This window comes from Phocoena phocoena, chromosome 10 (genome assembly GCF_963924675.1).
Source record: "Phocoena phocoena chromosome 10, mPhoPho1.1, whole genome shotgun sequence".
Taxonomy (NCBI): Eukaryota; Metazoa; Chordata; class Mammalia; order Artiodactyla; family Phocoenidae; genus Phocoena; species Phocoena phocoena.
In genome coordinates, this window is record NC_089228.1 from 57,151,592 (window position 1) to 57,164,548 (window position 12,957).

The 12,957-nt window shown below is 36.9% G+C and overlaps 1 protein-coding gene across 5 annotated transcripts in view; it reads left to right on the forward strand.

Moving 5' to 3' along the window:
- The window catches only part of SLC4A7 (solute carrier family 4 member 7), an 87,054-nt gene that overhangs the window by 20,451 nt on the left and 53,646 nt on the right, over nucleotides 1–12,957 (forward strand). For all 5 annotated transcript variants that reach the window (XM_065886200.1, XM_065886202.1, XM_065886203.1 and 2 more), the window contains exon 4: nucleotides 12,650–12,788. In XM_065886200.1, the coding sequence (XP_065742272.1) occupies nucleotides 12,650–12,788 (139 nt within the window). The remainder of the gene's footprint in view (nucleotides 1–12,649; nucleotides 12,789–12,957) is intronic.

A 12,957-nucleotide genomic window follows, 5' to 3' on the forward strand; every position in this document is an offset into this window, starting at 1 on the left:
TTTCACAGAACTAGAACAACAAATTCACAATTTGTATGGAAACGCAAAATTGAGAACGAAAAACGGAGTTGGAGGAATCAGGCTCCCTGACTTCAGACTATACTACAAAGCTACAGTAATCAAGACAGTATGGTACTGGCACAAAAACAGAAATACAGATCCATGGTACAGGATAGAAAGTCCAGAGATAAACCAATGCACATATGCTCACCTTATCTTTGATAAAGGAGGCCAGAATATACAATGGAGAAAGACAACCTCTTCAATAAGTGGTGCTGGGAAAACTGGACAGCTACATGTAAAAGAATGAAATTAGAACACTCCCTAACACCATACACAAAGGTAAACTCAAAATGGTGTAAAGACCTAAATGTAATGCCAGACACTATAAAACTCTTAGAGGAAAACATAGGCAGAACACTCTATGACATAAATCACAGCAAGATCCTTTTTGACCCACCTCCTAGAGAAATGGAAATAAAAAGAAAAATAAACAAATGGGACCTAATGAAATTTGAAAGCTTTTGCACAGCAAAGGAAACCATAAACAAGACTAAAAGACAACCCTCTGAATGGGAGAAAATATTTGCGATTGAAGCAACTTGCAAAGGATTAATCTTCAAAATTTACCAGCAGCTTATGCAACTCAGTATCAAAAAAGCAAACAACCCAATCCAAAAATGGGCAGAAGACCTAAATAGACATTTCTCCAAAGAAGATATACAGATTGCCAACAAACATATGAAAGAGTGCTCAACATCATTAATAATTAGAAAATGCAAATCAAAACTATAGTGGGATATCTCACACTGGTCAGAATGGCCATCATCAAGAAATCTACAGTGCTGGAGAGAGTGTGGAGAAAAGGGAACCCTCTTGCGCTGTTGGTGGGAGTGTAAATTGATACAGCTAGTATGGAAAACATTATGGAGGTTCCTTAAAATCTAAAAGTAGGGGAGGAACCAAGGTGGCAGAGTAGAAGGACGTGCTCTCACTCCTTCTTGGGAGAACACCAGAATCACAACTGGCTGCTGGACAATCATTGACAGGAAGACACTGGAACTCACCAAGAAAGATACCCCACATCCAAAGACAAAGGAGAAGCCACAATGAGACGGTAGGATGGGTGCAATCACAGTAAAATCAAGTCCCATAACTGGTGGGTGGGTGACTCACAGAGTGGAGAACACTTATACCACAGAAGTCCACCCACTGGAGTGAAGGTTCTGAGCCTCATGTCAGGCTTCCCAACCTATGGGTCTGGCAACAGGAGGAGGAATTCCTAGAGAATCAGAATTTGAAGCCTAGTGGCAATTGACTGCAGGACTTTGACAGGACTGGGGGAAACAGAGACTGCACTCTTGGAGGACACACAAAAAGTACTGTGTGCATCGGGACCGAGGGGAAGGAGCAGTGACCCCAGGGGAGAGTGAACCAGACCTACTTGCTGGCGATGGAGGATCTCCTGCAGAGGCAGGGAAGGGGGGTTGTGGCTCACCGTGGGGACAAGGACACTGACAGTAGAAGTTCTGGGAAGTACTCCTTGGCATGAGCCCTCCCAGAGTCTGTCATTAGCCCCACCAAAGAGCCCAAGTAGGCTCCAGTGTTGGGTTGCCTCAGGCCAAACAATGAACAGATGGTGAACCCAGCCCCACCCATCAACAGTCAAGTGGATTAAAGTTGTACTGAGCTCCGCCCACCAGAGCAACAGTCAGCTCTACCCACCACCAGTCCCTCCCATCAATCGTTTAGCCTCATCCACCAGAGGGCAGACAGCAGAAGCAAGAACTACAATCCTGCAGCCTGTAGAACAAAAACCACATTCACAGAAAGATAGACAAGACAAAAAGGCAGAGGGCTATGTACCAGATGAAGGAACAAGATAAAACCCCAGAAAAACAACTAAATGAAATGGAGATAGGCAACCTTCCAGAAAAAGAATTCAGAATAATGATAGTGAAGATGATCCAGGACCTCAGAAAAGAATGGAGGCAAAAATTGAAAAGATGCAAGAAATGTTTAACAAAGACCTAGAAGAATTAAAGGAAAAACAGAGATGAACAATAAAATAACTGAAGTGAAAACTACACTAGAAGGAATCAATAGCAGAATAACTGAGGTAGAAGAACGGATAAGTGACCTGGAAGACAAAATGCTGGAATTCACTGCTGTGGAAGAGAGTAAAGAAAAAAGAATGAAAAGAAGTGAAGACAGCCTAAGAGACCTCTGGGGCAACATTAGATAAAACAACATTTGCATTATAGGGGTCCCAGAAGGAGAAGAAAGAGAGAAAGGACCAGAGAAAATATTTGAAGAGATTATAGTTGAAAACTTCCCTAACATGGGAAAGGAAATAGCCACCCAAGTCCAGGAAGCACAGCGAGTCCCATACAGGATAAACCCAAGGAGAAACATGCCGAGACACATAATAATCATATTGGCAAAAATTAAAGACAAAGAAAAGTTATTGAAAGCAGCAAGGGAAAAACGAAAAATAACATACAAGGGAACTCCCATAAGGTTAACAGCTTATTTCTCAGCAGAAACTCTAGAAGCCAGAAGGGAGTGACATTATATACTTAAAGTGATGAAACAGAAGAACCTACAACCAAGATTACTCTACCCGGCAAGGATCTCATTCAGTTTCGATAGAGAAATCAAAAGCTTTACAGACAAGCAAACTGTAAGAGAATTCAGCACCACCAAACCAGCTCTACAACAAATGCTAAAGGAACTTCTCTAAGTGGAAACACAAGAGAGGAAAAGGACCTACAAAAACAAACCCAAAACAATTAAGAAAATGGTCACAGGAACATACATATCGATAATTACCTTAAACGTGAATGGATTAAATGCTCCAACCAAAAGACACAGGCTTGCTGAATGGATACAAAGAAAAAGACCCACATATATGCTGTCTACAAGCGACCCACTTCAGACCTAGGGACACATTCAGAATGAAAGTGAGGGGATGAAAAAAGATATTCCATGCAAATGGAAATCAGAAGAAAGCTGGAGTAGCAATACTCATATCAGATAAAATAGGCTTTAAAATAAAGAATGTTATAAGAGACAAGGAAGGACACTACATAATGATCAAGGGATCAATCCAAGAAGAAGATATAACGATTATATATGCACCCAACATAGGAGCACCTCAATACATAAGGCAACTGCTAACAGCTCTAAAAGAGGAAATCGACAGTAACACAATAATAGTGGGGGACTTTAACACCTCACTTAACACCAATGGACAGATCATCCAAAATGAAAATAGATAAGGAAGCAGAAGCTTTAAATGACACAATAGACCAGATAGATTTAATTGATATTTATAGGACGTTCCATCCCAAAACAGCAGATTACACTTTCTTCTCAAGTGCACACAGAACATTCTCCAGGATAGATCACATCTTGGTTCACAAATCAGTCCTCAGTAAATTTAAGAAAATTGAAATCATATCAAGCATCTTTTCCGACCACAACTCTATGACATTAGAAACGAATTACAGGGGAAAAAACGTAAAAAACACAAACACATGGAGGCTAAACAATACGTTTCTAAACAACCAAGAGAGCAGTGAAGAAATAAAGAGGAAATCAAAAAATACCTAGAGACAAATGACAATGGAAACACGACGATCCAAAACCTATGGGATGCAGCAAAAGCAGTTCTAAGAGAGAAGTTTATGGGAATACAGTGTTACCTCAAGAAACAAGAAAAATCTCAAGTAAACAATCTATCCTTACACCTAAAGGAACTAGAGAAAGAAGGAGAAACAAAACCCAAAGTTAGTAGAAGGAAAGAAATCACAAAGAGCAGAGCAGAAATAAATGAACTAGAAACAAAGAAAGCAATAACAAAGATCAATAAAACTAAAGCCTGGTTCTTTGAGAAGATAAACAAAATTGATAAACCTTTAGCCAGACTCAAAAAAAAAAGAGGGAGAGGACTCATCAATAAAATTAGAAATGTAAAGGAGAAGTTACAACAGACACCACAGAAATACAGAGCATCCTAAGAGACTGCTAGTAGCAACTCTGTGCCAAAAAAATGGACAACCTGGAAGAAATTGACAAATTCTCAGAAAGATATAACCTTCCAAGACTGAGCCAGGAAGAAACCGAAAATATGAACAGACCAATCACAAGTAATGAAATTGAAACTGTGATTAAAAATCTTCCAAGAAACAAAAGTCCTGGATCAGATGGCTTCACAGGTGAATTCTATCAAACATTGAGAGAAGAGCTAACACCCGTCCTTGTCAAACTCTTCCATAAAATTGCAGAGGAAGGAACACTCCCAAAGTCATTCTATGAGACCACCATCACCCTGATACCAAAACCAGACAAAGGTACCACATAAAAAGGAAATTACAGACCAATATTACTGATGAGTATAGATGCAAAATCCTCAACAAAATACTAGCAAACAGAATCCAACAACACATTAAATGGATCATACAACATGATCAAGTGGGATTTATCCCAGTGATGCAAGGATTCTTCAATATACGCAAATCAGTCAGTGTGATACACCATATTAACAAATTGAAGAATAAAAACCATATGATCATTTCAACAGATGCGGAAAAAGCTTTTGACAAAATTCAGCACACATTTATGATAAAAACTCTCCAGAAGGTGGGCATAGAGGGAACCTGCCTCAACATACAAAGGCCATATATGACAAAGCCACAGCCAACATCCTTCTCAATGGTGAAAAACTGAAAGCATCTCCTCTAAGATCAGGAACGAGACAAGGATGTCCACTCTCACCACTATTATTCAACATAGTTTTGGAAGTCCTACCCACGGCAATCAGAGAAGAAAAAGAAATAAAAGGAATACAAATTGGAAAGGAAGAAGTAAAACTGTCACTGTTTTCAGATGACATGATACTATACATAGAGAATCCTAAAAATGCCTCCAGAAAACTACTATAATCAATGAATTTGGTAAAGTTGCAGGGTCCAAAATTAATGCACAGAAATCTCTTGTATTCCTATACACTAATGATGAAAAATCTGAAAGAGAAATTGTGGAAACACTTCCATTTACCATTGCAACAAAAAGAATAAAACACCAAGCATTAAACTAGCTAGGGAGACAAAAGACCTGTATGCAGAAAACTATAAGACACTGATGAAAGAAATTAAAGACGATACAAACAGTTGGAGAGACATTACCATGTTCCTGGATTGGAATAATCAATATTGTGAAAATGACTATACTACCCAAAGCAATCTACAGATTCAATGCAATCCCTATCAAATTACCAATGGCATTTTTTATAGAAGTAGAACTAAAATTCTTAAAATTTGTATGGAGACACAAAAGTCCCTTAATAGCCAAAGCAACCTTGAAGGAAAAAAATGGAGCTGGAGGAATCAGACTCCCTGACTTCAGACTATACTACAAAGCTACAGTCATCAAGACAATATGGTACTGGCACAAAAATGAAATGTAGATCAATGGGACAAGATGGAGAGCCCAGAGATAAACCCATGCACCTATGGTCAAGTAATCTATGACAAAGGAGGCAGAGATATACAATGGAGAAAAGACAGTCTCTTCAATAAGTGGTGCTGGGAAAACTGGACAGCTACATATAAAAGAATGAAACTAGAACCCTCCCTAACAATAAAAATAAACTCAAAATGGATTTGAGACCTAAATGTAAGACCGGACACTATAAAACTCTTAGAGCAAAACATAGGAAGAACACTCTTTGACATAAATCACAGCAAGATCTTTTTTGATCCACCTCCTACAGTAATGGAAATTAAAACAAAAATAAACAAATGGGACCTCATGAAACTTCACAGCTTTTGCACAGCAGAGGAAACCATAAACAAGATGAAGAAACAACCCTCAGAATGGGAGAAAATATTTGCAAACGAATCAACGGACAAAGGATTAATCTCCAAAATATATAAACAGCTCATGCAGCTCTATTAAAGAAACAATGCAATCAAAAAGTGGGCAGAAGACCTAAAAAGATATTTCTCCAAGGAAGACATACAGATGGCCAAGAAGCACATGGAAAGCTGCTCTACATCACTAATTATTAGAGAAATGCAAATCAAAACTACAATGAGGTATTACCTCACACCAGTTAGAATGGGCATCATCAGAAAATCTACAAACAACAAATGCTGGAAAGGGTGTGGAGAAAAGGGAATCTTCTTGCACTGGTGGGAGTGTAAATTGATACAGCCACTATGGAGGTTCCTTAAAAAACTAAAAATAGAATTACCATGTGATGCAGCAATCTCACTACTGGGCATATATACCCAGAGAAAACCATAATTCAAAAAGACACATGCTCCCCAATGTCCATTGCAGCACTATTTACAATAGGCAGATCATGGAAGCAACCTAAATGCCCATCGACAGACGAATGGATAAAGAAATTGTGGTACATATATACAATGGAATATTACTCAGCCATAAAAAGGAACGAAATTGTCATTTGTTTAGACGTGGATTAATCTAGAGGCTGTCATACAGAGTGAAGTAAGTCAGAAAGAGAAAAACAAATGTCGTATATTAATGCATGTATGTGGAACCTAGAAAAATGGTACAGATGAGCCAGTTTGTAGGGCAGGAGTTGAGACACTGATGTAGAGAACAAACATATGGACACCAAGCGGGGAATACCATGGTGGAGTGGGGATGGTGGTGTGCTGAATTGGGCGATTGGGATTGACATGTATACACTGATGTGTATAAAATTAATGACTAATAAGAACCTGCAGTATAAAAAAGCAAGCAAACAAACAAAAAACAACTAATACTAAACTTTCTTTGGGTTAGTTTTATGGAAATATGTTAATATAAATGTTTCAGACATTACATGAAATTTCTAAAAATCTTATATGTTCTGGTATAATGTTAAAAGCCATAATTCTAGTTATTACTTTAAAATGTATATTTCAGAATTAACTAACTTTTCTTGTCAATTGCATTATTATGAACTTCCATCAAATCTTTAACCATGGTCATTTTTAAGTCTTTTGTCATTTACAGAGAGTTCTGGGTGTACTCTGATGCTTTTGCAAAAATGTTCCTATTAAAGGGTTTCATCTTCAAGGAATTCATGGAAAAGACTGAAAAGTACAGGTTTCTGGTAACTGACTATACTGCTGAACTGAATGAATAAGCATTTTCAGAACTCTAATGGAAAACTGATGAATTCATAAAAGTTCTAACAAAAGATCAAGGTGGAAAAAAATTAATTATATGGGACTGAGTGAAGTGAGGAGGATGATTATAAGTTTTGTGACTTTTTGTTTGAATAAAAAAAACTAAACTAAAAGTAGAACTACCATACAACCTAGTAATCTCACTACTGGACATATATCCTATGAAAATCATAATTCAAAAAGAGTCATGTACCAAAATGTTCATTGCAGCTCTTTTTACAGTAGCTAGGACATGGAAGCAACCTAAGTGTCCATCATCAAATGAATGGATAAAGAAGATGTGTGGCACATATATACAATGAAATATTACTCAGCCATAAAAAGAAACTAAATTGAGTTATTTGTAGTGAGGTTGATGGACCTGGAGTCTGTCATACAGAGTGAAGTTTAAGTCAGAAAGAGGAAAAAAAATACCATATGCTAACACATATATATGGAATCTTTAAAAAAATGATTATTAATAACCTTTAGGCAAGACAGGAATAAAGACACAGACCTACTAGAGAGTGGACTTGAGGATATGGGGAGGGGAAGGGTAAGCTGGGACAAAGTGAGAGAGTGGCATGGACATATATACACTACCTAACATAAAATAGATAGCTAGTGGGAAGCAGCCGCATAGAGATCAGAGGGAGATCAGCTCAGTGCTTTGTGACCACCTAGATGGGTGGGATAGGGACGGTGGGAGGGAGGGAGACACGAGGGAAGAGATATGGGGACATATGTATATGTATAACTGACTCACTTTGTTATAAAGCGGAAACTAACACAGCATTGTAAAGCAATTATACTCTAATAAAGATGTTAAAAAAAACACAGCAGATCCAGAAATCACAAAGTTAATGGAGTTCGAAAACAAGCATGTTAAAGCAATATAATAAATATGCTTTATATGTTCAAGAAGAGAGAGGCTGCAAATATATGAAAGTCCCACATGGAACTTATACAGATGAAAAATGCAATATCTGAAATGAGTATTACACTAGATAAGATTAACAGATGCTTTGAAATTACAGAATAAAAAAGATAAGTGACTTTTGAAGATAATTGTGATAGAAACTAATAAAAATGAAACCAAAAAAAGGCTGAAGACCAATAAACAGCATCAGTAATTTGTTGGACAGTATCAGGTAGTCTATCATATGTATAATTGGAGTGCCAGAAAAATTTCCAAAATTAATAAAAAGTCTGAACTCACAGGTCCAAGGAGTTCAGCAAAACGCAAGGAGAAGAAACATGAAGATAAACTGCACAAAGTTACATAAAAATCAAACTGCTGAAACCAAGACATAACAGTCCTAAATGTATATAACAACAGCTTCAAAATCCATGAAACAAAAACTGAAAAAATTGAAAAGAGGAAGAGAGAAATCCACAAATATAGCTGGAGATTGCAACTCTCCTTTCTCAGTAATAGATAGAGCAAGTTATCAAAAAATCAGTAAAGATATAGAAGACCTAAATAACACTGTAAGTCAGATTGATAGTCACATGCATAGAACATTTCACCCAACCACAGCAGAATACACATTCTTTACAATTGCATATTGAAGATTTAACCAAGATCATATTCTAGACCATAAAGCAAGTCTTAATACCTTTAAAAAGACTGGAAGTGTATTCTCTGACCACAAATAGAATTAAACTAAAAAGATACTATGAAAAATGCCCAGATATTTGGAAATTAAGCACGAAGTTTCTCAGTAACCCATGGGTTAAAGATGCAGTCACATCAGAAATTAGAAAATACGTTGAACTCAAGAAAACGAAAACACGGTATAGGCAGAAAATTGAGAGAAAATCTTGCAAAGTGAGGACACAGTTCTGACACGCACAGGTTTCATTTAGCATGGTACTGTGCAAAGTGAGGACTGCCTACATATTAGAATTTGTTAGATATTGCTAAAGCAGTGCTTAGAGAAGAACGTATAGTATTTAGTTTTTATAGTAGAAAAGAAGGGACTTCCCTGGTGGCACAGTGGTAGATACGCTGTGCTCCCGGTGAAGGGGGCCCAGGTTCGATCCCTGGTCCAGGAACTGGATTTCACATGCATGCCGCAGGTGGCAATTCGGGAGTTCGCATGCCCTAACTGAGGAGGCTACCTGTTGCAACTAAGACCCAGTGCAAACAAATAAATTTAAATAAAGAAGTTAATTTAAAAAACGCAGAACAAGAAAGACCTAATCAATGATTTAAGCTTGTAACTTAAGAAATTGAAGGAAAAAATAGAGCAAATTAAGCCTAAATAAACAAAGGAAACAATAAAAATTAAAGCAGAAATGAATAAAATAAAAATCAGACCAATAGTAGCAAAAAATCAATCAGACTGCAATCTGGTTCTTTGAAAAGATCAATAAAATTGAGAAATCTAAATAGCCAGACTGATCAGGTGAGGGAAAAAAAGATACAAATGACCAGCACCAGAAATTTTCAGTACAGATTCTACATATTAAAGAATAAGGAGGGAATATTATGAATGATTTTATGCCAACAAAATTGATACTTCAGATTAAGTGGGGAAGTTTCTTAGGAATACATGCTGTTAAGCAGAAATGGGTAACTTGGATTATCCTACATGTATAAAAAATTGAATTTGTAGTCTAAAGCATTCCCACAATGGAAATTTGCTCCCAAATGGCATCAAACATATAAGAAAGAAATAACACAGACTCTGCTAGAAAATTGAAGATGAGGGAACACTTTCCCATTCATATTGTGAATCTAGCATTTCCCTGATACCAAAACCTGATGAAGATGTTACAATAGAATAAAACTACACACTAATTATTTCTCATGAATATAGATTCAGAAATCCTTAACAAAATAAAAGCATATCTTATCCAGCAATACTTAAGAGGGATAATACATCACGATGGTGGTAATCTGAATAGTGGCCCCCACAGTGTCCATATTCCTACTGTCTGGAACCTGTGAATGTTAACCTTATTTGGCAAAAGTGCATCTGTAGATGTGACTAAGTTAAAGGATTTTGAGAAGTGGGGATTATGCTGGATTAATGCAGATGGGCCAGATTTCATCACAAGGAGTCAGAAGGTCAGAGAGGAGACAGTAGTTATAGTGATGGAATGAGGAGGCATCCAGACCTAAGGAATGTAGGCAGCCTCCAGAAGCTAGAAAAGGTAAGGAAATGGATTTTCCCCTAGAGCCTCCAGAAAGAACCAGCCCATGATTTTTTAGTCCTGTGTAAAATTCATTTTGGACTTACGGTCTCCAGAACTGTAAGAGAATAAATTTGTGTTATTTAAGCCACCAAGTTTGTGGAAATTTGTAATAGCAGGAATAGGAAATTAATACGATAAACAAGTGGAAATGCAGGGTTGGTTTAAAATTTAAACATCTATCAGTGTAAATAAACATATTAATAGTATAAAGGAGAAAAACCCATATATCAATAAGACAGAAAAAGCCTTTGACAAAATTCCACCCCCCTTGTTTGCTAGGAGTTAAAACTGTCTTTAGATAAATTCTATTTATCTACATCTAACAAATTCTATTTATTTAGAAATTTTCTAAATTCTATTCTAGAATTTTATCTCCTTGCAAACTAAGAATATTAGAAAACTTCTTCAGTGTGATATAGAGCATTTAGAAATGCTGGTGAAAGACTGAATGTTCTCTCCCTATGAATTGGGAAAAGGCAAGGATGTCTTCTCTCACTGCTTCTGTACAACATGGTACTGGCACACATAGCCAGTGTAATAAGGCAAGAAAGAAATGAAATACATCCAGAAAGTAAATGAAGTAAAATTGTTTTTATTCACAGTTACAGAATCATATGTGTATGTAGCAAATCCTAAGCAATCTACAAAACTACAGAACTGAGTAAGTTTAACAAGGTTACAGGATACAAAATCAGTGTACAGAATCAACTGTATTTCTATATAGTAGCAATGAGCAATCAGAAACTGAAATAAACAACACAATAGCACCAGAAGTATTACTTGGGGCTGAATTTCACAAAAGATGTGCAAGACCTAATTGTTGAAAGGTTCAAATATTAAGAAGTTCAGTTACATTGTGTTTTTGTTTGTCCTGCATTGGTCTTAGAGTATTCCTTCATTATGAAGACCCATGTCGTGTACATACTGGACACGTTTCAGATATGTTTTTCATACTGCCTCTTCCCCTGTTCTTTATATTTTCCTCTTTCTGGAGTTTTTCTTGTGCGACTTTTTAATTCTGTTTTCTATATCTCTTAACCTTGCGTGTTTTTGTCTTATTTGTCATTGATGCATTCTGTGTAACCTCCTCCTCCTTATATCTGTCTTTTCCTTTAACAATTTTATTTCTAATCTTTTTTTTCCAATAAATTTATTTATTTATTTTTGGCTGTGTTGGGTCTTCGTTGCTGCACGCGGGCTTTCTCTAGTTGCGGCGAGCGGAGGCTACTCTGTTGTGGTGCACAGGCTTCTCATTGCGGTGGCTTCTCTTATTGTGGAGCACAGGCTCTAGGTGCCTGGGCTTCAATAGTTGTGGCACGCGGGCTCTAGAGCACAGGCTCAGTAGTTGTGGCGCGCGGGCACAGTTGCTCCGTGGCATGTGGGATCTTCCAGGACCAGGGCTTGAACCTGTGTCCCTTGCGTTGGCAGGTGGATTCTTAACCACTGCGCCACCAAGGAAGTCCTTCTAATTTACTTTTTAACCTGTTTTAATATCCCTCTTGCAGCTATAAGTTCCTGGAGGTTTGTTTACCTAGATGTAAATTTTGAGTTTGACCTCCTCTATTATATTTGGAAGAATTTGATTTTGTTTTTAATTGATGCTTGTTGTATGCTTCAGTGTTTATTCTGGGACCCCTGGGGCTTTCAACTGTCCTGGACTAGAATGTACGCTAATTTCTCTGGGGATCCTGTACCACACAAGTAGTTTAAAACTCAGACATCATGAGCGGCAGTGACCTGTCTACCTCCCTAACCTCAGGTGACAGACTTTTGCTTCTCCATGATAGTAGGAAAAGTTAGTTTTGAGTTTTCTCATCCTTTTTTTTGAACTTGGGGATTTCTACTCTTGAACTTAACTACATATTAACTAAATATTTGAAATGTTCTATATTATCTAACATTTCCATCTATTTTTGGTCAGGAAAAGGTCCTGTCTTATGCATAGTGTTTTCTTGGTTTTGGATGTTGCTTACTGTTATTTGTTTGATTTATATTAGTTTGTTAAAGATTAGTGTGACTTTAACATATAATTTTTCTTTTTAATCTGTGGAGGTGATCTTTCTGTGAAATTCTTTTGTTCTAGATTGTTGGTCCTTGTTTCCTTCCAGAATTATAGTATTTTAATAATAATGAAAAGAAATTTGTTCTGATGGAATATATTTATAAGAAAAGCATTTCATTTTCAAAATTTTGAATTTACCTTTGTATTAATTGAGGAAAATTTTGAGTGTATATTTTTAAATTCTGATTTTGTCAAGACACACCATCCCAGAGAGTCCAGTTCATCCTGGGTACTGAAGATGATGATGAAGAACACATTCCCCATGATCTCTTCACGGAAATGGATGAGCTGTGCTACAGAGATGGAGAAGAGTATGAATGGAAAGAAACTGCCAGGTGATGATACTCTCTCAGTTTTTAACTGCCTTTACTTGGTTTCTTTTTGTAATGAGAATATAAAATTGAAATTGAGACATCCAGTATTTTAAAACAATGAGTAGAGAATTTCCTTCTGTCTGGAAATTTTATCTTTATTCTCAAAATTTGTTTCCTTAAATAATTCTTA